The sequence below is a fragment of the Labeo rohita genome, unplaced genomic scaffold (genome assembly GCF_022985175.1).
Source record: "Labeo rohita strain BAU-BD-2019 unplaced genomic scaffold, IGBB_LRoh.1.0 scaffold_165, whole genome shotgun sequence".
Taxonomy (NCBI): Eukaryota; Metazoa; Chordata; class Actinopteri; order Cypriniformes; family Cyprinidae; genus Labeo; species Labeo rohita.
Window position 1 is genome coordinate 80,661 of NW_026127835.1, and position 25,214 is coordinate 105,874.

The following is a 25,214-nucleotide window of genomic DNA, read 5'->3' on the forward strand; positions in this document are numbered from 1 at the left end:
TATTCATGGCCATTGTCACTCCCTCGCATATTCCCTTTCGATCACAAAACATGTCTTAGAAAATTTAAATCAATATATTGTTTTCTGTAAACGCGTGAATGAGATGATTTTCACATGATCTTGTAGAAAAAACTCTAGACTGCTAAAACTCTAGACTAAACTTTAGACCACATCCAGTTCTTAAAAGTCTTGTGAACTAATGTTCTGAATGTGTTTCATGGTCTTATTTCAGTGACTTAAAAAAAATAGTTTTTCACAAACCACGCATAAACGTCGTTTTCTCAAAAACACAAACATGTACATTAATGTTGCTTGCATATTATTGTAGCCCAGTTTGTGCTGATTACAATGTAATCAAACTTTAGCCATTAATATGTTTTTTAGATACTGAAAAAAGCACAAATGTCAGGGCATGTCAAAATTTCTCCAGGGTGCCAAAACACCCTCAGACCCCAGAGGGTTCAAAGTGAGTGCCTATTTATTACTCAGTCATTGTAATTGCTACTAAACTCCAGCCTCAGCCCAATCAGAAGTACCAGTACTTACATAGAAACCTATACAAAGAGTCACGAATCTGGTCTGTGTTCTGCGGTCCGCTCACCACCAGATGTCACTCTCACCCTATCATTACACGTTGACTGTTGTACTACACCCCGGACTACTATTCCCATCACCCATCACGCCGATTACGTCAACACCTATGACCAATCAGGCGCCCTATAAAAATCCCAGTCTCTCCCCATGCAAGGCACGGAGTATTGCCTTGTTGTTGTGTTTCCTAGTTCCTAGTTTCCTGTGTTTAGTCCCCTCGCCTGGCTTTCTCGTTTCGACTGTTCGCTGCCTGCCTATTGGACTTTCAAGCACGTTTTCAAGGATTATTCTCTCGTCTCGCCTCTGACATTCCTGTTTGCTGTTGTTTGACCCTGCCTGTTCGACCATGTATCTGTCTCGTCCCTTTAATAAAAGCTCGCAAGTGGATCCGCTCGCCTCTCGTCTCTCACTCCCCGTAACACAAAGTAGCCAGAAAGAAATGCTAATTTTAAAGAAATACGTCAGATGGACTTAGGGGCTTTTGCATCTGAACTCTTCATATATATATTTATATATATATATTTGAAGGAGGGGCCTATATATATATGTTTGTTTTATGTTTAATCAAATATATATGTAGATTTCCATGTGTTTCTTCCTGTTGTTAATTTGTTTCCTTAGTTACTTTTAACATCATTACATGTTTCTAGTTTAGTTAGTCTGCAAGACTAATAGAGTCACAGCATTTAATATGTGGGGAAAGTAGGTGTGCATATTTTGGTTGATTCATATGGAAATAAGATGAATTTAAGCCTACACCTTCCACAGAAACCTCCTGTTGTGAATGCAAAAGCTTAGGAAATTGCTGGCAGAGCACTGCTGAATGTTTTAAAGGCTAAAATAAAATGGACTGAAAACTTGTTACACCATATTTCTTGTCATTTAAGCTACTTGAAAAACTGTCAGCATTTGGATTAACATCAGGGTGCAGCAGGATACTTCACTTCCTGACCGCAGGTTGTCGGGCCAACACACAGATGTCTCAACCCATCACATTGAGCACCAGTTTACCACAGGGCTGTGTACGGAGTCCAGTTTTTTGCAACCTGCTGATTAACGACTGCACTGAAAAACATCAGTGTGATAACATGATAAAGTCTGCAGGTGACAACACAGTTGTGAGGCTCATGAACAATAATGAAGAGAAACCATACAGAGATGAAGTGAACCAACTCATAGTTTGATTTCAACAATCTCTCCCTGAATGCCAACAAGACAGAATAAATGATTGTGGACTTCAGATGCACCAAAGCCCCACATTAACCATCATCCACCAAGGCACGGAAATTGAGACAACACAAAACTTCAAATCCTTGGGCCTGCACATCTCTCTGAACACCTCCTCCTCAATTTAACAAATATTGAAAAAAATATATTCATTGTGAATTGGTTTTAATAAATATTGGCCCCTTGTCAATATGTACAAACCAAATGTTGTGCTACACACTCCAGTATTTTATGCTTGCTGATGGTGTAAATGTCAATGCTAATCAGTAATTAATAACCAGTACACTGTGTTCTGTCATTGTGCTGTCCTTCCTCTTTCTTCACAGCTCCTCGGGATTTTTTCACCTCTACTTCCATCTTGAGTGCATATATAGTGCTTAATATTAACCAGGAACTACCCAACAGCCACCTCTTCCTCCACAAACCACAAGACCAGTCCCTGTAAAAAAAACCCCCAGCACATGCTGGTTAGGGATGTTTTGAAACATGGCTGCTGGTTTAGTCATGAGCCTAGGACCAGCACATGACCAGTTTAAACCAGCAGCCATGCTTCAAAACATCCCTAACCAGCATATGCTGTTTTTTTCAACAGGGGTGTGTGTCACTGCTTCACTCTACAGCTGGCTTGATGTGTCGCTGCCTTATCAAGTAATGTTTTGTAGGTAGTGTTTGTGCATGTACTTTACAAAACTGATTTTGCTACTGAGGCAGTTTAATGATCTACAACAAAATAGATAGAGCTTTGGTGGTACATGTATCAATTACTGATGTAAACAACAACAGTAACTACAATTACACTGATTTTTTTCATTATATGAAGGTAAGTGGTACTTGACTGCTTAAAATAAATAATACACAAGGCAAAATATGTAAATATGTAATGGATTTGAGATATCATTCATGTTAACAGCACAAATGTGGGTAACGCTTTAGATTACAACCCGCAAAGAACTACGTAAGTAAACTGAATTTACGGTGTATGTTTCTGTAATTATAGTGTACCTATAAAGAACATACATGTAGGTATAAGGGAACAATGTTATATTTGGGTAATAAGGGATAACAAACCAGATATTCAACCTGTAAAGAGAGTAAGTAACCTGCAAAGAACTGCGTAAGTAAACTGAATTTACGGTGTACGTTTCTGTAATTATAGTGTACCTATTAAAGAACGTACATGTAGGTATAAGGGAACAATATGTTACGTTTTGGTAATAGAGAGTAACAACCAGATATACAACCTGCAAAGAACTGCGTAAGTAAACTGAATTTACGGTGTATGTTTCTGTAATTATAGTGTACCTATTAAAGAACGTACATGTAGGTATAAGGGAACAATATGTTACGTTTTGGTAATAGAGAGTAACAACCAGATATACAACCTGCAAAGAACTGCGTAAGTAAACTAAAGTTACGGTGAATGTTTCGTATTTATATTGTACCTACGTGTAAGTATAAGGGAACAATAGGTTACGTTTGGGTAATAAGGGGGTAGCAAACAGATATACAAATAATTTATAATGGATTAATTTAAAAAAACTTAACAGGTACCTGTTCTATTAAATCGTACGTTTGGTGTATCTATACGTAAGCTTTTTAAAATTACTGGGAAAATATACTCTTGTTGCATGTAGTTACAGGGTAATTGTGCCCTCTGTGGGCTGTAAATTAAAGTGGCGACTGTTCCCCTCTTGTTCAACGAAGTTACAGGGTTCAATACATATAACAACGCGACGTAAAATGTGGTTCTACAAAATGTACATTTATTTACATTTTTACAGACACTAAATGTACAATACTGACATATTTACATCATCTAAACATTTAACGTTTACTTAATATGAAATTATAACATTTCATTCTGTTCTGTGTGATTTCTGTTGCCAGCTCGTTTCCAAGAATAGGTCTACATAATGTTATCATGACTACACGTTAAACCCTTAAAATAAATAATATTTCTGCAATCGTTTAATCATTCATGTAATATTAACTTCGTTTGCCGTGGTGGAACACAAAGGCGTTTTCTCCAACATGCTGTGACTAACAACAGAACCATAAAATACACCGAACACGCATCATAATTACAAATTAAACCATTTTATTTGTGTGCTGTAACCCAGATCTTCAGAATCCATACGATTTGCGAGGACCAGAACCAAATTCAAGGCTTTGTCCGGCGATCTTCATCTCCATCTCTAGCAGCGAGTCCAGCAGCAACAGCCATAAACCCGTGCTAAAGTGCATTTTGCGACAGGAAAATCGGACGTTCATTGGCTCTCGCCTGCTTTCGTCACAGATTACGACATGCCGTGTTTCTGGTGAGATGTGTCGGAATGACGCGCGGGCGCCTTCGAGGAGTGGATCAAGACAATAATCTGGATAATATTTTCAGCGATTAACAATTTAAATTCTGCTCTCATCCTACTGCACCTCAAACCTACTGTATTCCGCCAGAGAGGACTGCGGCTGCAAACGCATCGTTATTTGGATTACTTTTTGTATGGCTGTTGACATTTTTGCAATAAATAAATGATTGTGATTGCACTTTCCTGTTTTTTATATTTTTATTACTGTTCAGTCATAGTTAACGTTAGGTTTAGAGGTAGAAGTGGGATTAGCGACTATAAAAAATATTTTTAGATATATTTTCAGATTGTGTGTTTATGTATTGAACCTACCCTGTAACTTCCTTGAACAAGGGGGGAACAATCGCCACTTTAATTTACAGCCCGCAGAGGGCACACTTACCCTGTAACTACATGGAACAAGAGTATAATTTCCCAGTAATTTAAAAAATCTTACGTATAGATACACCAAACTTAGGATTTAACAGAACAGGTACCTGTTAAGTTTTTAAGTAATTCCATTATAAATTATTTGTATATCTGTTTGCTACCCCGTTATTACCCAAACGTAACATATTACTCCCTTATACTTACACGTAGGTACAATATAAATACGAAACATACACTGTAACTTCAGTTTACTTGCGCAGTTCTTTGCAGGTTGTATATCTGGTTGTTACCCCCGAATTACCAAAACGTAACATAGCCTATTGTTCTCTTATACCTACACATAAGTACTAACAGGTACACTATAATTACAGAAACGTACACCGTAAATTCAGTATACTTATGTAGTTCTTTGCAGGTTGAATATCTGGTTTGTTATCCCCTTATTACCCAAATATAACATATTGTTCCCTTATACCTACATGTACGTTCTTTATAGGTACACTATAATTACAGAAACATACACCGTAAATTCAGTTTACTTACGTAGTTCTTTGCGGGTTGTAATCTAAAGCGTTACCCAAATGTGCAATGCAGGTCTAAGTTTAATACTGCGTAATATGTTTGTTGGAAAAGTTTGAGAAATAGTTACAGTATAGTGATGCTTGATTTATTTATTAGCACTAAGTTATTAGCACATTAGTAATAGTACATTAGTCAAACATTAGCACAGGTAATAGGTCCTGTATGGTTTTTCATAGTAGGCTAACTATGATTATATTAATGTTATATATGACTTCTTTCAGGTTATTGACCTCGTATATCCTCTGTTGAGGTGTAACAAGGGGTTGTTTTGGTGTTTTGTTCATGTTTTCATGTCTTTAATTTTGTAGTTTGATTTCATGCTGTTTGTGTCTTGCTTGTGTCATGTTCTCATTGGTTTGTTCTTGTCATGTGACCCCCACTGTTTGGTATATATAGCCCTCATGTTGCCTTTGTCTCTTGTTGTGTATTAACGTAATATTGTTCCTGCTGTTGGTGAGTGCTCATGGTCAAGTCAAGTCATCGTTTGGATTGTAGTTTGTCTGGATTTCACATTTGGATTACAATAAAGCTGCCCTTGGCTTCATCTCCTTCAACTCACCGCCAGTGGATCATTTATCGTTACATGAGGCTTAGATGAGGAAAGACTCCATAATCAATGGACTGTATTTCAGCAAATTGTCATTGTGTATAAAGTTTAATAATACACAACATCGGCTCCTACACACACTCAACTTCTAGTAAACAGCTGACATTCTGCTCTTAATTTCTACTTTGAGAAAATAGTTCATTCAGTAACAAATTCAGTGAAATATGATTTATTGATGAATGTTTTAAGTGTAAAAAAACAGACAATAATTTATTGAAAATATAGCAGTACAAATGGTTAATATTAAATCTTACAAATAAAGGTGTATAATAATGCATATAAAAATCTTTTAAAAAATTAAGTTACAACAAAAACAGATGCCCTAATCATTCTGATCAGACATATCATAACTGTTCTTTGTCAATAGCAAAAGCAATGAATGATCTTCTCCAGGACCCTCCTTCTAAGATGCTTGACATTTCCTCTTATAAAAATTTTCAGGCCTACTTCTGCACAAATGGCCACATGAGGAAAAAACAGCTTTGGTTTTTCATTGAAAGTTGTTTTTTCCCTTGTTTTTTTTTTTTTTTTTTTTTTTTTTAAAGACGTTTACAATATTTCCACACAAGGAAAAGTTGCTTAATTAATAAAAATGACCACGTTCAAAAGTTTACAAATGCTTGAAATCTGTTCATGAGTCCCTTGTTTGTCCTTTTGAAAACTTTTGAATTTGAAGATCAGGGTAAATTATCAAGCTCAAGATTAGCTGCCTTTTTGACAAAAGTTAAGCATACAGACCCCAGTGTCACAGAGAGCCGTCAGCACAGCAAAACTGCCGAGCTTATAACAGGAGCAGACGGTCTGATCGGCCCTGGATCTCACTGTAATGCAGCCACGTGTTGACCACGCGCCCCCTTCCAGTTCAGGATCCCAAAACACACAGATATGTTTCTCATTCTTTCTCTGGAGGGAAATGTACATGCAGAAATGTCAACTGATAGTACATCATATTGGTGTAACACACTACATGTGGTACATGAGAACAAATCGCTCCATACCTTCAAGTGAGAAAACGTGAGATTTACTGGTTTCGTTAGATTGGTTTTGGTCTCATAGTTACTAAAAGTGGCAGTTACAACTTTTGAATTGATCTTGAAAGTTTGCTTTTGCTCTGTCTCTAAATGATTAAAACAGCAGTTGAGTGATTCCTCCAGACCTTTGTAGCTGAGGAGAACTGCACTCGTAAAGCCTGGTTGATGACAAAAAAAAAAAAAAAAAAAGGTAAAAATCATTTTATACTCTACAATTTAAAAAAAGAAATAAATAAGGTCACTTTTTTTAATGTTCTATTTACAAGAATGTGTACCAAGGTATGTATCTCGTGTTGCTGTGTCCCAGTGGGAGGTCATTTGTGCTCCACTGATATTCATCAAGAAATGACCCTCAGGTGGAGAACTGCCCCTCTTTACTAACAGCTCCACATCTGTAGAGCAAAAACCACATTACAAATATAATTAGATTAATTGAAGCAGATGTTACTGAAGATGCTACTAGTGGTACTGAAGTGTAATATTTAGTGTAAACCTATTTCTTACCTGCTTTAGCGCTTATTTTCCTGATCCGGCTTGCTGACAGCAGATGTCCGATCAGTTTTAGTATGATTATCACAATCCTAAACAATGCTGAGATGATATAATTATCACCCCTGAAGCCACCATGAGGCAGATCATCTAACTCACTCAGAAACTCCTGTATTGTGATGGTAAAATGAGAGAGATTTGTGGATCAAGACGATGTTTAAAGCACTCACTTGAGCTCTGCTGAATGTCTGCAAGACTTGCATGTAACATATAATTTAGCTTATCCTTGTGAAACAGAACTACACTTTAGCATACTATAAGTATAAAAACAGTACTGAGAAAATGCTGCTAGCATGAATTTGTTACTAGCATGTTTCTAGCATTTGTGGCATGTCGCTGATATGATTTAGCACATTGTTAGCATGAATTAGCATCTTTTAACATATTGCTAACATGTCTTAGGCATGTTTTTAGGCTTTTCTATGTATACACTGATGAATGAGGCAGGCCTGGAGCGATGAGAAAGTGAGAAAGGAATGAGAATAATGAGCGACACCTGCTCCCATGGCTCTTGGCCCTGTCCTGCTCATTGCATTTACATATAAATATAACTTTTATTTTTGCAATAAAAAATTTAAAAAGTGTTACCTTCAAAAGTTTTTCTCCATCCACTTGTGTATTATTCTGGACAGACTCACTCTGACTCAGTACCAGACAGCTGTTGGTCATCAAAGAGACAAGTTTTGTAAGCTTTGGTGATGCCTATACAGACAACAGAGAAAAGAGAGATCAGCATTCTGGTCATTATGAATGACTATAATATTCTGTATCAGTTTCTAGTAAAAGTTTTGCAGTACCTGGGATGCTTTGCTCTCACTTAATAAAGTGTCACAGTTAAGCTCTGAAAAACAAAAATAACAACAAAAATCAATATCACATTAGAAAAATGTGGTATTGGCTGTGATTAGGTGATCACATGTGATATTCAGACCAGCAGCACAGATTGAGAGTGTTTGCACAACAGCTCATTAAACAAAACCAATAATAATACTTACTGTGAAAAAATGCCAATATCACTGAATCAACCTAAATGCATTAATTTACACCAACAAAACTAGTTGTAGAGGTTTAATCAGGTAGAAATAGCTCTGTAAGGGTACTCACAGTATAGGCATGGTTGTTTTATACCAAGCAAACAAAGGCAACCACTGTGTGCTATAAATTATGGGAGAGCATAAAATATAGGAGATATTTATGAACCAAATGAACTTTCAACAGAGGACACTAAAATGTGCATTTCATTTGTTTGTGACCATAGTTAGTAAATCCTGAGCTGCACACACATTCATGGCCGTCTTTGCTGTTTTTGCAGACTCCTCCTCCACATATAGATTTATCAATCTCACACACACCTTCAACTACATCAAAACAGCATTTTGGAGAGGGATCTTACATTGTTTAAAAAATGTCAAAATGTGAACAGTTTGAAAGGACCTACTCTCGCAGAGTTCATGTTTGTCATTGTTAGTTTCTCCTGACTTTAGTCTGAATCCCGCATCACAGATGCAGTAGAAACTGCCATTAGTGTTTTGACGTCGCATGTTTTCCACACAAGCTGGGATCCTCCTTGCATTCATTTCTGTCTGTAATTTAGGGACAGATAAACAGAAAACTCTCACATTAGACTGCAAGCAATGTGACAACAACAAAAAAAATAAATAAATAAATAAAATAGTAATAATAAGAATTATTCAATTATTAAGAGATTTTTTTTTTCATACTGTACAAAGATTTCTTTGTCAAGTCAAAGTCTTTCATTTATGCAAGTGTTTTTATTATGTGTTTAGAGTTGTTTTGCAGTGGAGTGTAACTGGTATATTGCTCCGTTAATACAGTGTGGTTGGGAGATGTGAAAGCGCATATGGACTGTAGTGTATTTGTACGTGTGCTTGTGGAACAGAGGATGTGGCAAATTATTAAAAAAATTGCTTTACCGTCTTATTAATGATATATGGGCAGTTCAATAAAACCTCCCTGTACTCTTTCTAGGCTACTCAAGTCCCAGTAAAATTAGCGTTAGCTAAAGCATGAAAGCAAGTACAAATAATGCCACATTTGACTTCTGCTTACATTTTAACATTTTATCTGCTATTCGTTTTTATAACAGCATGCATTTGATCACGGGTTTCTTCATCGCTGCCTAAGCTTTGGCAAAATGAAGGAATGCCACAACTTTACTGACGGAGAAAAAAGTTTTGGGTAAGGTAAGTGAAGCGCTGTATTGCCTTTTCATTGTTTCTAAACAAAAGTAATAAGGGTTTTTGCATTTTCAGTTTTAAAGGAATGCATGCTGTAGCTACTTGCTGGTAATTAAAACAGTCCACACTTCCAATACTGATGTCCATACATTTCTGGATATGGAACACCATGAAAACTACATACAAACAAAATAAAGAAAACATAATTTTACACAACAATTCGAAGGACATCATGTAAACAAAAATAAAGAAATATATAAAACATGAACACATCTACCATGTTGGCCTTGTAACCAGCAGTAGAATGGTGAGGAGTTGTAACATACATGTCTGAATTCAAGTCTTGTCATTGAGTATGTGTCCCCCTTTTTTCCCAACCCCCAATACCCCATCTGTATTGTGGCCTTCCGCACCAATCCATCATCATCATCCTTGCAAACTTCAAGGACCCTGGCCATTCTCCATTCGTTACAAAGGACTTCCCCTTCCTTCACAATGACAACATCACCAACTTGCATATTCTGCCTTGGTGTGTGCCATCTTTGCCTGAGGGAGATGTTACCAAGATATTCTATCCTTTATCTGCCCCAAAACTGTTCACACCGTTTCTTTGCATAAAGATCTTCCTTATCAAATATACCTGGTGGAGGGAGTGAAACAGATGACTTCATGGTAAGCAGATGGTTTGGAGTTAGAGGCTCTAAACGTGTGGGGTCACTAAGACCATCTACTGTTAATGGACGATTATTGACTATAACCATTGCTCCATAGAAGAACGTACGTAGAGAAGAGTCATTTAGTCTCCCAGCACTTTGTGCCAAAACTGAGCATATTACACTCTTTACGGTTCGAATCTGCCTCTCCCAGATGCCTCCAGCGTGACTTAAACTGGGGGCATTTAGACAGAAGTCACACTGCTGGGTTGCCAGATATGGTGCCACACTCTCTTTACTCAATTCTTTTAAGGCATTCTTCAACACACTCTTTGCCCCTATGAAGTTAGTTTCTTGGTCTGATCAATATGTATGTCTCCCCGAATAGCAATAAAACAACGTAAAATGTTAATGAATGCATCAGTTGTCATATCTTCCAACATCTCTATGTGGACAGCTCTGGATGCCTTCCTCAGTCATCCTCCCACCCTCATTATTCCATCTTGAATAAATGGACCAAGCTGATACAGGGGATGGTTGCAAGGCAGCTTCCCAGATTCCTGGCTAAGTACATGCAGTTCCTCTTTGAAGGCATCCTGTTGCGCTAATCAAAGAGTGAATGAAGCCCTCCTCCTTTCCTCCCCACTTAAGGGCTCTGATATCTTAACCTTCATTACTAGTCTCTGAATCCGGGCAATGACATTCACAACTGTATTCCATTTTGAGAACCTTGATAGTTGCTGTTGAAAATCCACTTGCATTAAGACTTGGAAGGCCTTAACTTCCGGGTCTCCCACTGACAGCTCTAATGTACCTCATTTAGCATCTACTTCTTTTTCCCAGAGAAATCTGGGGCCTGTGAGCCAGCTTGAATTAACCAGCTCTTCTGTTGTGAGGCCCCTCGAAGCATAGTCAGCGGGGTTCTCTCCTGTTTTAATATAGTACCATTGTCTTGGATCAGTGGTCTCCCGAATTCTTTGGACATGGTTAACAACAAAAACATGAAATCTTCTAGCTTCATTATTAATGTAACCAAGGACTACTTGGGAATCGGTCCAAAAATATTCTCTGTCAACTTTAAGTGCGAGCTCCTCCTTCAGCATACTGCTTACAGCCGCAGACATCACTGCTGCAGTTAGCTCTAACCTTGGTACAGTGACAACTTTTGTGGGGGCAACTCTTGCTTTTCCCATAACCAAGGCGCAATGCACCTTGCTTTCACTCACCAGTCTGATATAAGAGCACTGATCATAACCTTTACTGCTTGCATCAGAATATTGATGTAACTCAGTTCTCAGGATCTTGCCAATGTTTGGAGGTGTGAAGCATCTTGGGATCTGTATCTTTCCTAAGTTGGTAAAATCATTCAACCAACTCTCCCACCTTGGTCTCAACTCAGTGGGTAGTAGTTCATCCCAACCTATGCCCTTATGACACATCTCAGCACCCTTTTGCCAGATATAGTAAATTGAGACAGAAACCCCAATGGATCGTAAACTGAAGCCACAACGGAAAGGATTCCACGTTGTGTGGCGGGTTTCTCATTGAGCACAACATTAAAGGTAAAGGCATCACTTTCTACATCCCAACTTACCCCCAATACATTTTGTACTAGAAGATGGTCATGCCTGAAATCAAGATTTTTCAAGGTGCAGTCTTCCTTTAATACACACAGCTTGGGCTTCTTTCACCAGCTTGACTGCCTCCTCAACAGATTCTAGGCTTATGAGGCCATCATCTACATAAAAATGATTTCTGATGAAGCTAGCAGCCAAAGGATACTCACTCTCATTCATGCTGGCAAGACACTTCAGGCCATAACTGGCACTACCTGGAAAGGATGATGCTCCAAAGAGGTGTACTTTCATACGGTATTTTCTGGCTCAGTGTCTATATCTCCATTTGCCCACCACAGGAAACGCAGATAGTCCCGATCTTCTCTAGTGACATGAAATCTATGAAACATTTTCTCAAAGTCACACATAACAACAATTGGATGTTTACGAAAGTGGCAAAGCACTCCAGTTGGCCAATCAGTAAAATCAGGCCCAGTCAACAGATGGTCATTCAAGGCAGTACCATCATACTTAGCAGAACATTCAAAGACTACCCTGATCTGATTAGGTTTCTTGGGGTGATAAACACCTTGATGTGGAATATACCACACATTTCCCAGATCTGGTTGCTCATCTGCTAATTCTGCATCCCCATCTCTGAAAATGCCTTCCATGAATAATGTGTAATCCCATTTAAATTGAGGATTCTTTTCCAATTTTCTTTTAAGATGCTTCAACCACACTAATGCAAGCTTCTTATTATTTGGAAGATGGGGACGCATTTTAAAAAGGAAGGGGTATAGTTCAAGATGACCACAATTATTTTGATGGACACCTTCCTTTAAAACCTGGAGACACTGAACATCGTCCTGTGATATGCTGTTCTCTCCTAACTGAAAATCTGCAAAATCCAGCTCAAGTGCTCTAATAACAGCAACAGGTGTCACAGAGTGAAGCTCCCTGATTGATATGCGGTGACAGAGACCAGTCACATCCTTGGAGCTCACACACTGTGGAGCACCTCCTATGATACTCCACCCCAGATCAGTCTTGATAGCATAAGGCTCTTCATCTCCACCAGTGATGACCTGTCAAGGTGCCAGTGCTCTGGAGAAGTTGTAACCGATCAAATGACCTACTGCACAATCCATTCTTGAAGGCATTTCATCAGCAATTACTTCTAAATGTTTCCATCTTTTGGCGGTTTTACAGGTTGGTGTGTGTGTACGCTCAGAGGGAATAAAATCCCTTGTATAAATGGTAGGCAGGCAGATAGAGCTGTCTAAAGAGAACCCTCTAATTCTAAGTCCACTGACTCTCTGACTCTCCGCAATGGAACCTTTTCATATTGGAAAGTTTTAGTTGTACCGGTTCCATTAATGCCTGCAAACTTTCACACACTTGTGTGTCAACAAATGTGTGACTACTTTGAGTGTCCAATAAGGCATATACAAGGATTTCAGACTCTGAGTTAGATGAAGACAGCCATACTGGAACAATCATAAATGTTATATCACCTTCTCCTCCATTTACACAGCAAGATAAGGAAGATGCACTCTGTATCTGTGAAGGTGACTCGTCTCCTGGCCAGTGTTCTTCATGCAATGGAGTTGGATGGCGCTTCTTGCATACAGCAAATATGGCCCTATTTCCACAATCTTTGAAGCCATGTCCCTTTCTCAAGCATGCAAAGCACAACTTATTCTTGATGACAGACTTTCTCTTAGAATGACCCTCTCCGCAGAACAAACATTCAACTGAACTTGTGCCATGAATCAATGTACTCTTCAGTTTACTAGATTCTTTGATCTTGGCTGTCAATAATTTTGCTGGAATTGGCCATAGTGCATGCTGCATCTAAATCCTCCACAGTAGTTGCTAACGTGTTCACTCTTGAATGCTTTATTTCCTTCAGTTGCTTCTCTTTGAATTCTTTAATGCATACAATGATGACACAGGATTGCATGCTATCCGTGCTTCCTTTGAAATGAATGAAGCAAACTTACTAAAACTTGGATAATCCTTGTCTTGATCTAATTGTTCTGTAACATAACGATTCCACCTGCTCGTCACCAAATTGGGAAGCTTGACCATTATCCTCTGGTTCTCCTTGCAGTCATTCAGCACCTGAAGACCCTTGATGTGTGGCATAGCATCACTACACGATTGCAGGAAGTCGCTGAACTGGCTAAACAATTGCAAATTGTAAAAGAGGACAAAGAAAGACTGTTACATGAGAATGACAAGTTGCTGACTTTGCTCTCCAAAAACTATAATCAAAATCTTCAAGTAACACTGATGACAGCGATTAAGAAGATATCAACAAACATGCTGATACTACCAGGAAGACAAAGGTTAGACTTGCTCCTGTTATCATCAAGAACAGATGGACTGAAGTTGAAATGAAGAAGCTGACAATGAAGAAGAGTATGAGGAGAATGGTGAATGGCGAACTCGCACTGTAAAAAAGTTGGTTAAGAAATATGTTCCATACAGAACATACCAGCCAGCTACTCCAGAACAAGTTGACAAATGGTCAAAAGAATTGCCAGACATGTACAAGCAACCACAGAGAGTTTGGCAATTTCTTCAACACTTGCAGAAAATCTACAATTTACATTCACTAGACGGTGTGATGATTGTTAATGTGCACTTAAGAGACAATGACCAAAGGAGACTAACAGAAAGTGTTGAAAGAAAGATTGGTGAGTCTCAAGAAAACATTGAGGATGAATGGGAAGCGGTGCAAACTTTCTTGTTTGAACTGAAACCTGTAGAGGTTAATTGGGCTAAAATGACCTCTTGCATGCAGAAGACAGGAGAAAGTGTTGCAGAGTTTGAAGAACGGTTCAGGCAAACTTGGACGGAACATGCTGGTGTGAACAACAACAGTGAAGATCTCAGTAAAGATACTAGCATGCCTCTCAAAACTGCATTTGTGAATGGACTGAAACCTGAGATTTCTCATGCTCTTAAAATCAAGTATGATGACTGGGACAGCACTGGAACAACATTCATCCAGATTGTTGAATGGTCAGCAAAGATTGAAAGAACACAGGCTGTCAAACTCAGAGCTTTGCAATCCAAAACCTTTGTACAACAAGAGGACAACAGGGTATGAAAAAAGTGAATATCAAAGACACTCAAAAGCAAAAACTCAGGGAAGATGCAGACATTGCATGGAAGGACACAGGGTTCATGACTGCAAGGTGAGCTTAAAATATCAAAGTGATGATGGAGACAACCTGTTGAAGACATTTCAGAAGTCGACAGCCAAACAAAAACAGACTCTTCTAAATGCCGTGGAGCCGCAGGGAAACTGAAGAACCTCTCTCTGCAGCACCAGCTAGGGACATCTCATCCAAAAGCTGATGGACTCCATGTGTATGCAAACAAGAAAAGTGAGCACACCATACAGAAGGGAAAAAGCATACACAGAAACCTCAACAATTGAAGCCGAAGATGATGTCCTAGAAGACAGTGCTGCTAATCAAGTCATAAAGGAGAGAGGTGCACATACAACCGCATTAAGACAACTTCAGGAAGACGCACAAAGAGATTTGCATAGTAAACAGATTCAAAGTGAAGTGTCCAAAAACAATAATTATTGTTAATGAAAGATTAACTCAGCTCTATAGGAAAACCAGAAAGAAAGACCAGAAAGAAAATGGACTATGCACTTTTGAACATGTCCAAGCCCGGCCCATGTCCAATGAAAATCCAACATCTGACAGCCTTGTCCAAAGTGATGAAAGACTCAGCCTGGCGATACACAATGCCAAGAATCAAGTTTTGATACCTCCAAAGGGGGCACATGGTATAGTGCCCAACAAATGGGTAAAGATTTGAAAAACTCATGTGTCACAGCAAGAATCCAGGTGGCAAAGACCACTTGAGGATCTTTTAGTAACTGATGCAGCAGTTAAGGTGCAAGGAAACAATGAGTGGATTGATGTGAATTTGCCTAGAGATGAGGGATAGATGGCAGTAGTGTTTTTCAGAGTCCAGATATGGCGGGACTAGGGTTTTTTATGCTCTTGCTTGTCACCTGAGGATGAAGACACGAAGACATTCTACCACTGATAAACACTGTAGTGTCCTGCCAACATTAAATAGGGACAGTTTTATTGACAGCTAGGCATGATTTTTTTAAATTCTTTTCTTTGGAAAGATACATTTCCTTTTTCTCTTGTGTGTGATTGCAGGTGTTCCAGCATTCCAGAGGATGAGCAGAGACATCCAATGCTTAGACTGCACTGCACTGGCCACCTAGATGAATATGCCTGAAGATAAAGTTCTTCTGAACCTTAGCAGTATATCCTATGAACAAACATGTTGCTGGGACTGATATATGGACTAAACTTGAACTCCTGAAGTCAGGTACACATTTGGAGTACTGCAGAAGTTATTTCTGAAGCTAGTTCCTGGAATAAGGTTTGATTGGATACCTTTATATGCCAATTAAAAAATGACAGTAGGTTGATATTTCTGCTATTTTGTGTAATTTTGTAATGTGGTCGTAACTGTATTTTATGCTCTTGTTTAACAAATACAAGAATCATTTTTTGAGTGAGCTATCATGGTGACAAAAGTTAAGAATACAAACCCCAATGTCATAGAGAGCCATCAGCACAGCAAAGCTGCTAAGGTGAGAACAGGAGCAGACGGTCTGATCAGCACTGGAGTTCACTGTAGTGCAGCCATTTGTTGACCACGCGCCCCCTTCCAGAGTATGATCCCAAAACACACAGATATGCTCCTCATTCGTTTTCTGGAGTAAAATATTTATGTAGAAATATTAATTAATAATACATCAAATTCAAGATGGCGCAGTTTCATTGCGACATGGTGTTGCTCTCTTCTCTGTTATGTGTGTTTATGTTTTGTTTTTGGCTCGATTGTGCTGGAGGCATGATGTCATACAGTAGAATGGAGTTATTGCATATAAGGCACAGTATGAATGAATGTCAGCCCAAACTACATTTCTACTCAGAGGACTTTGTCATCGGGCCGGTGGATACCGTTAGCACTAGTGCTCTCCGCTACAGAGTGCCACGGATGAGGAAAAGTGGCAAAAGAGCTGGCAATTTGGTTCGGTTTAGAAAACAGAAACATCGAACACCGCTGCCGAGTACTTTACTCTCTAATGTCCATTCGCTTGCTAACAAACAGGATGGTCTGACTCTTTTGCTAAGCAACAGGAGAGATGTGGCAAATTGTTCCGTGTTATGCTTCACCGAGACCTGGTTGAATGAGAGCGTCCCGGACTCGGTACTACATAAATCGGGATTCTACTTATTCTGAGCAGATTGTACTTCACTGAAGTTCACTGAAGCGTAATGGAGACGGCACGTGTTTTTATGTGAGTCAGCGGTGGTACACGGATACAAAGATAATTTCAACGATATGTTCTACCAACCTGGAACTATTGACCATCAAGTGCAGACCTTTTCATCTGCCTGGAGACTTTACTTCTGTTATTTTGGTTGCTGTGTATATTCCACCTCAAGCAGCAGCAAATGAGGCAGCTCAACAGTTGACTGCCCATATTATGCAGTTGGAAAACTCATATCCAGATTCAACAACATTGTTTCTTGGGGACTTCAATCATGTTGATATGAGGAAGACCATGCCCAGATTCAAACAGCAGGTTAAAGTGATGACTAGGTTGGATAATATCCTAGATCAATCTTATAGTGTGTTTTTCTTATGCCTTTCACTCTGTGTCTTGGGCTCCATTGGGGCAATCGGACCATAATTAGATTTCTTATTCCTGTTTATCAATGTAAATCTAAATGTATTACACCAATTAAGAAAGTCAAGGAATGGTCTGTTGAGGCAATGGACATGCTTATGGACTGTTTGGAGGCTACTGATTGGTCTGTCTTTAAAAAGACATGTTATGATTTGGATGAGTACACTCAGGTGGCTACCTCATATTTAAGTTTTTGTGAGATGGTGTGTGCATCTTCTCAATTGGTTACCATATATAACAATAATAAATCATGGTTTATAAGGAAATTAAAACATTATGGAGGGAGAAGCACAAGGCATAAAAGAGTGGGGATAAAGAGCTTTATAAAATCATCAAAGGTGACTTTGTAAAAGCTGTTAAAAAGGCAAAAGGAAATTACAAAGTACGTTAGAAAATAAGTTGAAGATCAATGACACTCATGGTGTATGGAAAAGTCTAGAGAAGATCACAGGCTATAAGATAAAACCTCAAGTCATCTCTAATGATATTACCTTGAACTTAACACGTTCTATAGTTGATTTGAAAATACAATGGAGGGACAGGAAGGTCAGCTGATGCTGCCCTCCTGGCCCTGTTCTATGACTCCCTCCTTTAAAATAGAGGATTATGAAGTCAGGAATCTGCTGCAGAAGCAGAATAGCAGAAAGGCAGCAGGTCCTGACTCCATATCGTCTGCAACACTGAAGTGGTGTGCGTCCATTCTTGCCCCGGTTTTCACAGATATATTCAACTGGTCATTAAGAGTATGCAGAGTCCCAGCATGTTTTAAAGCAGCTGTTATAATTCCCGTGCCAAAAAAGTCAAATATAAGCTGCTTAGATGATTACAGACCAGTGGCCCTAACTTCAGTTGCTATAAAAAATTTTGAGCAGCTGGTGCTTAGGTATTTAGTTTCTAATATCTGTCTGGACCCTCACCAGTTCACCTATAAGGTTAATAGATTGGTTGATGATGATGCTGTGGCTCTGTGTCTCCATTCAATTTTGCAACACCTTAAAGCCCCCAATACTTACGTCAGGGCCCTTTTTGTAGACTATAATTAAATTATTCCAGTTAAACTTTATGATAAGTTAGAGCAATTGGGGATTTAACACTCCCTTGCTTTTTGGATTTTGGATTTTTTTAGAAGTAGTTAAAGTTAATAATATATTCTTGAGCCCAAGGACAATTAGTGTGGGGTCTCCACAAGGATCTGTACTGTACTCTGTGTACACCATTGATTGTGTCTCACATTGTAAATCAGTGCAAATTTTTAAGTTTGCAGATGATACCACATTGATTTAATAACAAATAATAATGAATTGCACTATAGAATGGAGGCTTCTTCACTGTTTGAATTAAGTTATATTCATAATCTGGAGTTGAATGTCCTAAAAACAAAGGAAATGGTGTTTGACTTCTGATAGGGGACAAATGCTGTTTTGCGCTTGACTATTAATGGTCAGGTTACTGAAAATGTTCAGTGTTTTAAGTTTCCCGGGACTACCATCTCTGCAACGTTAAAGTGGGACGACAGCCTTAGAGGCATTATTAAAAAGTCTCATCAAAGGCTTTTTTTCCTTAAGACAGCTTAAAATGTTTGGCGTATCTAAAGTTGGTATGTTCAACTTTTATAGATCTGTCATTGAAAGTGTGCTGACTTTCTCAATTATAGTGTGGTTTGGTAGCTCCACAGCTCAGCAAAGAAGTCAGATTAGTAACATAAATTAGGGCTGCTTCGAAGATTATTGGGTGTGATCTTCCAACTATTGATGAGATCTATGTTTCACGTTTGCAAAAAAAAGGTCTAACAATCTTGAAAGATTCCTTATATCCAGCTAGACATCTATTTTCACCTCTTCCTTTAGGTAGACGCCTTAGGGCAATTAAAAATAAGACTACTCGTTTTCTTAACAGTACTTATTGTAGAATTGTTCATGCTCTTAATTCTTCTGGTATCTATGCATCTGCATTCCATTCCTTATAATTGATGTGATTTATATGTATTGTTGTCTTGGTGTATGTGTATGTATCCATGTATGTATTTTCTTTATATATGTTATTGTTGACAAGCTCACCAAGCAAATTCCAAACAGCTAGGTTGTTATGGCAATAAATACATAAATAAATAAATCACACTGGTTTAACACATTACATGTGGTACATTGAGAGCAAATTGTTCCATACCTCTAAGTGAGAAAATGTGAGATTTACTGGCTCCTTTAGCTCAGCTGTCTCTTGGTTACTAACAGTGGCAGTTACAACTTTTGAATTGATCTTGAAAGTTTGCTTTTCTTTTGTCTCTAAATAGTTAAAATAGCTGTTGAGTGATTTCTCCAGACCTTCGTAGCTGAGGATAGCTGCAGTTGTAAAGCCTAGTTGATGCACAAAGATAGTAGAAATCATTTTATATTGTTCAAAAATTAAAAAAGGTAACCTTTTTTAGTTTCTCTGTAATGAAATTAGGAATGTATACCAAGGTGATTATTTCCTGTTGCTGTGTCCCAGTTAGAGGTCAATTGTGCTCCACTGATATTCATCAAGAAATGACCCTCAGGTGGAGAACTGCCCCTCTTTACTAACATCTCCACATCTGAAAGACAAAATGCACGTTACGAATGTAAGAATAAATTCAGTGAAGCAGCACTGCAAAAAAAAAAAAAAAAAGTATTTTTGTCTTGTTTCTTGTCAAAATATCTAAAATTCTTAAATTAAGATGCATTTAATAGACAAGCAAAATGACACAAAATATTTAGTCTTGTTTCAAGGGGAAAAAGCTAAATTAAGTGCATTTTGCTTAAAACAAGTAAAAATATCTTCCAGTGGGGTAAGTAAAATATTCTTAAAACAAGTTTGTTTAAATCAAAATGCACTTAATTTAGGTTTTTTCCCCTGGAAACAAGACTAAATATCTTATGTCATTTTGCTTGTCCAGTAAATGCATCTTAATTTAAGAATTTTTAGAAATTTTGACTAGAAACAAGACAAAAATACAAAGTAAGATAAGCCTTTTTTTTTGCAGTGAGGTACTGATGTGTAATATTTTGGTGTAGATCTGTTTCTTACCAGTTTTAGAGTTAGATCTCCTGGTCTGGCTTTTTGACAGAAGAGGTCCTATTAGTTTTAGCATGCGTTCCACAATACTAAACATTGCTGAGACTTTAGCTTTATCACCATGTAAGCCATCACGAAGCAGATCATCTAGAGCACTCAGAAATTTCTATATGCAAGTGGAAAAAAAGAGAGATATGTGGACCAAGATGATGTTTGTGTATAAGCACTCATTTGAGCTCATTGGCTGAACTTAAGGTAAACTAAAATATGTTTTAAATGTCATTTCTGTTATTTGTATGGCATGTATTTGAAGGGCAGTTTTTAGTCATGAAAGTGTACTCTCTTTAAGTGCACTTAAGTGGTTCTTTTATTTCATTAATATTATATCATCCGAAAATATTATTGTATAAAAGTTATAGAAGTATTTTAAAATATGCTTTAAATTTACATAGATATACATAGGATATACACAGCCATACAACTGTGTTTTTTGCAATAAAACTAAGACTGATTACTCACCTCCAAAAATGTTTCTCCATTCCTTTGTGTAGAAGGCTGCTTGCTCACTGCCAAACAGTTGCTGGTCAACAAAGAGACGAGTTGTGGTGGTGCCTACACAGAAAACACAAGGGAGAGAGAGATCAGCATTCTGGTCATTATGAATGACTGTAATATTCTGTATCAGTTTCTAGTAAAAGTTCTGCAGTACCTGGGATGTGTCGATCTTACTTAATAATGCGTCACAATTAAGCTCTGAAAAACAAAACAAACACAATCAATATCACATTAGAAAAAACACTAACAAGTCCACAATATCACTGAATCAACCTAAATACATTAATTTATACCAACAATTTTAGTTTCAGGGGTTTAATCAGGTAGAAATAGTGCTTTATTCTTTGCAGATCATGACTTTTTCCAGTGTAATAACCTTGTTGTTACTGTATATGTTAGATACAGTATTAAAATTTACTTTGCCTGTTTTGCTCAGACATAATAATGAATGATAATGTGCATTAGTGGTGCAAGCACAGCCAAGCTGTTGTGTGCTATGAATGATGGGAAAGCATGAAATAGAAGAAGTATTTAGGAACCAAAATGACCTTTCAACAGAGGACTCTAACCTGTGCATTTCATTTGTTTGTGACCATAGTTGGTGAATCCTGAGTTGCACACACATTCATGGCCGTCTGGGCTGTTTTTGCAGACTCCTCCTCCACAGATAGATTTATCAATCTCACACACACCTTCAACAACATCAAAACAGCTTTTTAAAGAGGGATCTAACATTTCTGAAAAATAAACAGAAACTTCAGTATGTCAAAATGTGAAGCTGAACAGTTTGAAAGGACCTACTCTCGCAGAGTTGATTTGTGTCAGTGAAGTTAGTTTCTCCTGACTTTAGTCTGAATCCTGCATCACAGATGCAGTAGAAACTGCCAGCACTGTTATGACATGCTGCATGTTTTCCACAAAAACTGGGATCATCGCATTCATCTCTGTCTGTAATTTAGAGACAGATAATAAACAAAAACATGTCAACTGAAAATTGTCACATCAGACTGCAAGCAAACAGATGGCCAAAAAAGTCTAGGCTTTAAATAATTTCTTACCAATACACTGAACTCCTTGTTTTGCTTTAAATGTCTCTTTTCCATTGCTGGAAATGTAACCAGTTTCACATGTGCAAAAATAACCTCCTACATGATTTGTACATTTTGCATTAGAACCACAATCAGTGCTGCCATCCACACATTCATTGATGTCTGAAATGAGATGAACAGAGATTTAATGTTTTCTCTGCTGCACAGAGATCATATGAGATTTATCATATCAAGCTCTCTTTACCTTTGCATTCAATCGAATCTGCTTGTGTGAAATTATGAGTTGGTGTGAATCCTCCATCACATTGACAGTAGTAGCTGCCATCAGTGTTGAAGCAATTTGCATTTTCTCCACAAATGGATGGATTAGATTCACACTCATTGTCATCTATAGCAATGACAGAAAAGAATGAATAACCACAGCACCTTTTCTTGATTTTAATTTACAATTCATTCATGAGTGCTGTTTCATAAATATGTCCTATCTTCAGTTCATATTATTATTATGTGTGTGTGAGGCAAGTTTAAATGTTCACTTGTACAACCCTATTAAAATCCTGTTAAGAAAAAAAGGAGTTTCTAAGAAATGTGTAATTTTATCATATGTTCGCTTTTTTATTCATACCTACACACTTTCCTTTTCGTCTTATATATCCATATCCACAGAGTGTTTGCATCAGGATGTTCTGTGTCAGTGCTAACAGAAGACCTGTAAGCAGAAAATAAAGAGTCTGTTACTGCAAGTTTAGTGTCTTTGGTGTAGTTTGATGCACATATAGTGAGGTCCAAAAGTCTGAGACCACTTTGATAATCTGGGATTTTTAATGTAAACCTGCATGTCAAACTGAGCCATGTTTAGACCCACCCTAATCTTATAGGTAAGACTCGCTAAAATTAATGATTTATTGCCAATAATGGCTTAAATTGCCATTCAATTTACTAGAAGTAACAGTCTTAGAAGAAAAAAATTGGAAGAAGTGTCAAAGAAAAGAATAATTCAATTCAGCTAATTCAGGTTCCACTCATTGTTCATGACAGCATTGAGATGATGGCCAGTCAGGAAGTACACTACTCGAGGGCTATGGGTGCGGTGCTGCGCAGTACTGTGGCTAACAGATTTAACTTACAGACCCAGCAAACAGATCAACACACTGTCACATGCTCTGACCACAGGTTGGGTCAACTAGAAGACTGTTCAGAAGTGCTGTTACACTTTTTACAACCACATTGGTGACTCAGCTGTAACCTAAGGTGTGGTCTCCTTATTACGTTGTAACCAAGCACCGGGCGAACAATATTTGTATGATTTTGTTCTTATTCTTTTTAGTCTAACAGTAAGGTTCATATAACATATAACATTTGTTTCACTCTTCATAGTTATTTCTCAGTTTGATGTCACTGTCCCATCAGCCTGGGCCTCTCAGCTGTGGACAGATGAAAACACCTTGGATTTCCTGTCCTGATTCAGTTTCCGCCAATGGTTTTCCATTGTCAAAGTAAAAGCAATGTAACTTCAAGCTTTAAAGGGATAGTTCACCCCAAAATGAAAAATCTATCATGTCGTTTCGATCCTGTATGACTTTCTTTCTTTTGTGGAACATAAAAAAGGACATTTTTTGTCCATATGGTTCTCAAAATGGTTTAGTTACCACATTTTTCTAAATATCTTCTTTTGTGTTCCCCAGAAGAAATAAAGTCATAAAGGTTTGTAACAACGAGTAAACAATGACAAAATTTAAATTTTTCAGTGAACTAACTCTTTGAGCTAAACAACACCAAGTTTCACTTGTCATTTTCAATATCACAAAAGTTCACCAAGCGTATTGTGATTTTAGTGAAAAATAAATATACTAAAATGTATTCAAAATACATTTATTTCATGCTAAGTATACTACAAATACATTTACATATTATGTACTTAATAAAAATCCAAGTCCAACTAAAGATATACTAAAGTATATTTGATTGTGCTGAAGTGGAACTATTGCATATAAACTTCAGTACACTTTAAATATTTTGCATTTAAAGACAGATATTTTCAGAGATCATACAGTCCTCATCAATAGTGACATTAAAACACATTTTAGGCTTAATATTAAGAAATCTGCATTGATTTTTCAGTAAGTTTTGTACTATAAATAAAGTTGATATCAAATAAATCATTTTAAATCTATTATACTAGGGACCAATACAGTGTTTTGTTCATGAGCAGTTGATATGGCTGTAAATAAAAATCACTTAATAAAAATGAAAACTGTTTCCCAAACAAAACTAAAGATGAGGAGAAAAATCTGACAAGACTATTCAACTGGTGCTTTCCAGATTGCTGGATCTCACAGGCCCTGCTTCACACAAAAACTACAGATTTTGATCTTGGCAGTTATCTTTCAGGTGTTCCTCATTTTTGAAACTGCAACAATTACACAGCAGGGCAAGCAGTTAAAACCACACAGTAACATCTGTCTCTACATTCATGAGTGGAAACTTTATTCCTGAAAAGATCAGAAGCATGACTCACCCAGACTCAGCAGATACGTGTGCCTCATGGTCAAAGAGTGAAAGAGACTTGCAAAATGTGAAATAAATATTGAAAACGGCTTATGGTTTGATCCTGAGCGATTCCATACAAGTTTCTGAAGCTCTTCAGAAGTTGTCTTTCTTCAGGCTCCTCTCCAACTATTTTTGGTTTCTATGCAGAATCACTTCTCACTTTCTCCTTACCATTCAGAAATAAAGGAAAGCGTAAAATTGAGGCAAATTTTATATTTGAATGCCTCCTTGTCTCAGTCTTGCTCTCAGACCAGATCTTGTGTCTCTCTCTCTGACTCAAATGCTGAGAAAGTGCCTGAAAGAGTTTTGTCAATACAGTCCAGCCCCCTGCTTCGGCTGACACTGAGGGGGAGGGAGTGGGAAAAAAAAAAAAAATTAAATCGAACCACTTATGTCACATGGACTATATTAATGATGCCCATACTACCTTTCTGGGCCTTGAACATAATAGTTGCATTGCTGTCTATTCGGGATGTCACAATACTCAATATAATATTCAACCGTTTGGTACGACATCCACGATTCAATTCATGCTTGTGAATT

General features: G+C 37.7%; 1 protein-coding gene across 1 annotated transcript; it reads right to left on the reverse strand.

The window, feature by feature from the left end:
- Window positions 1-6,312: 6,312 nt before the first annotated feature.
- On the reverse strand, window positions 6,313-24,953 carry LOC127158692 (adhesion G protein-coupled receptor E2). Its single transcript, XM_051101722.1, has 19 exons — window positions 24,640-24,953; window positions 22,747-22,830; window positions 22,366-22,509; window positions 22,131-22,283; window positions 21,874-22,020; window positions 21,642-21,764; window positions 21,227-21,270; window positions 21,037-21,129; window positions 20,530-20,683; window positions 19,940-20,056; window positions 19,651-19,838; window positions 16,336-16,500; window positions 8,761-8,905; window positions 8,120-8,163; window positions 7,911-8,024; window positions 7,278-7,431; window positions 7,049-7,165; window positions 6,741-6,931; window positions 6,313-6,645 (listed from the first exon to the last, which is right to left on the reverse strand). Exons 1-19 carry the CDS (start codon window positions 24,665-24,667, stop codon window positions 6,445-6,447), a joined length of 2,406 nt encoding a protein of 801 aa, XP_050957679.1. The 5' UTR covers window positions 24,668-24,953; the 3' UTR covers window positions 6,313-6,444.
- Window positions 24,954-25,214: the final 261 nt, after the last annotated feature.

What these genes read in the sequence shown, in the direction of transcription:
- LOC127158692 (XM_051101722.1), bottom strand. Translation starts at nt 24,667, where the DNA reads ATGAGGCACACGTATCTGCTGAGTCTGG. An exon ending in ACGAAAAGGAAAGTGTGTAG is followed by an intron (nt 22,510 to 22,746) that starts GTATGAATAAAA and finishes TCATTGCTATAG; the next exon opens with ATGACAATGAGTGTGAATCT. An exon ending in ATGGAGAAACATTTTTGGAG is followed by an intron (nt 20,684 to 21,036) that starts GTGAGTAATCAG and finishes ACTTGCATATAG; the next exon opens with AAATTTCTGAGTGCTCTAGA.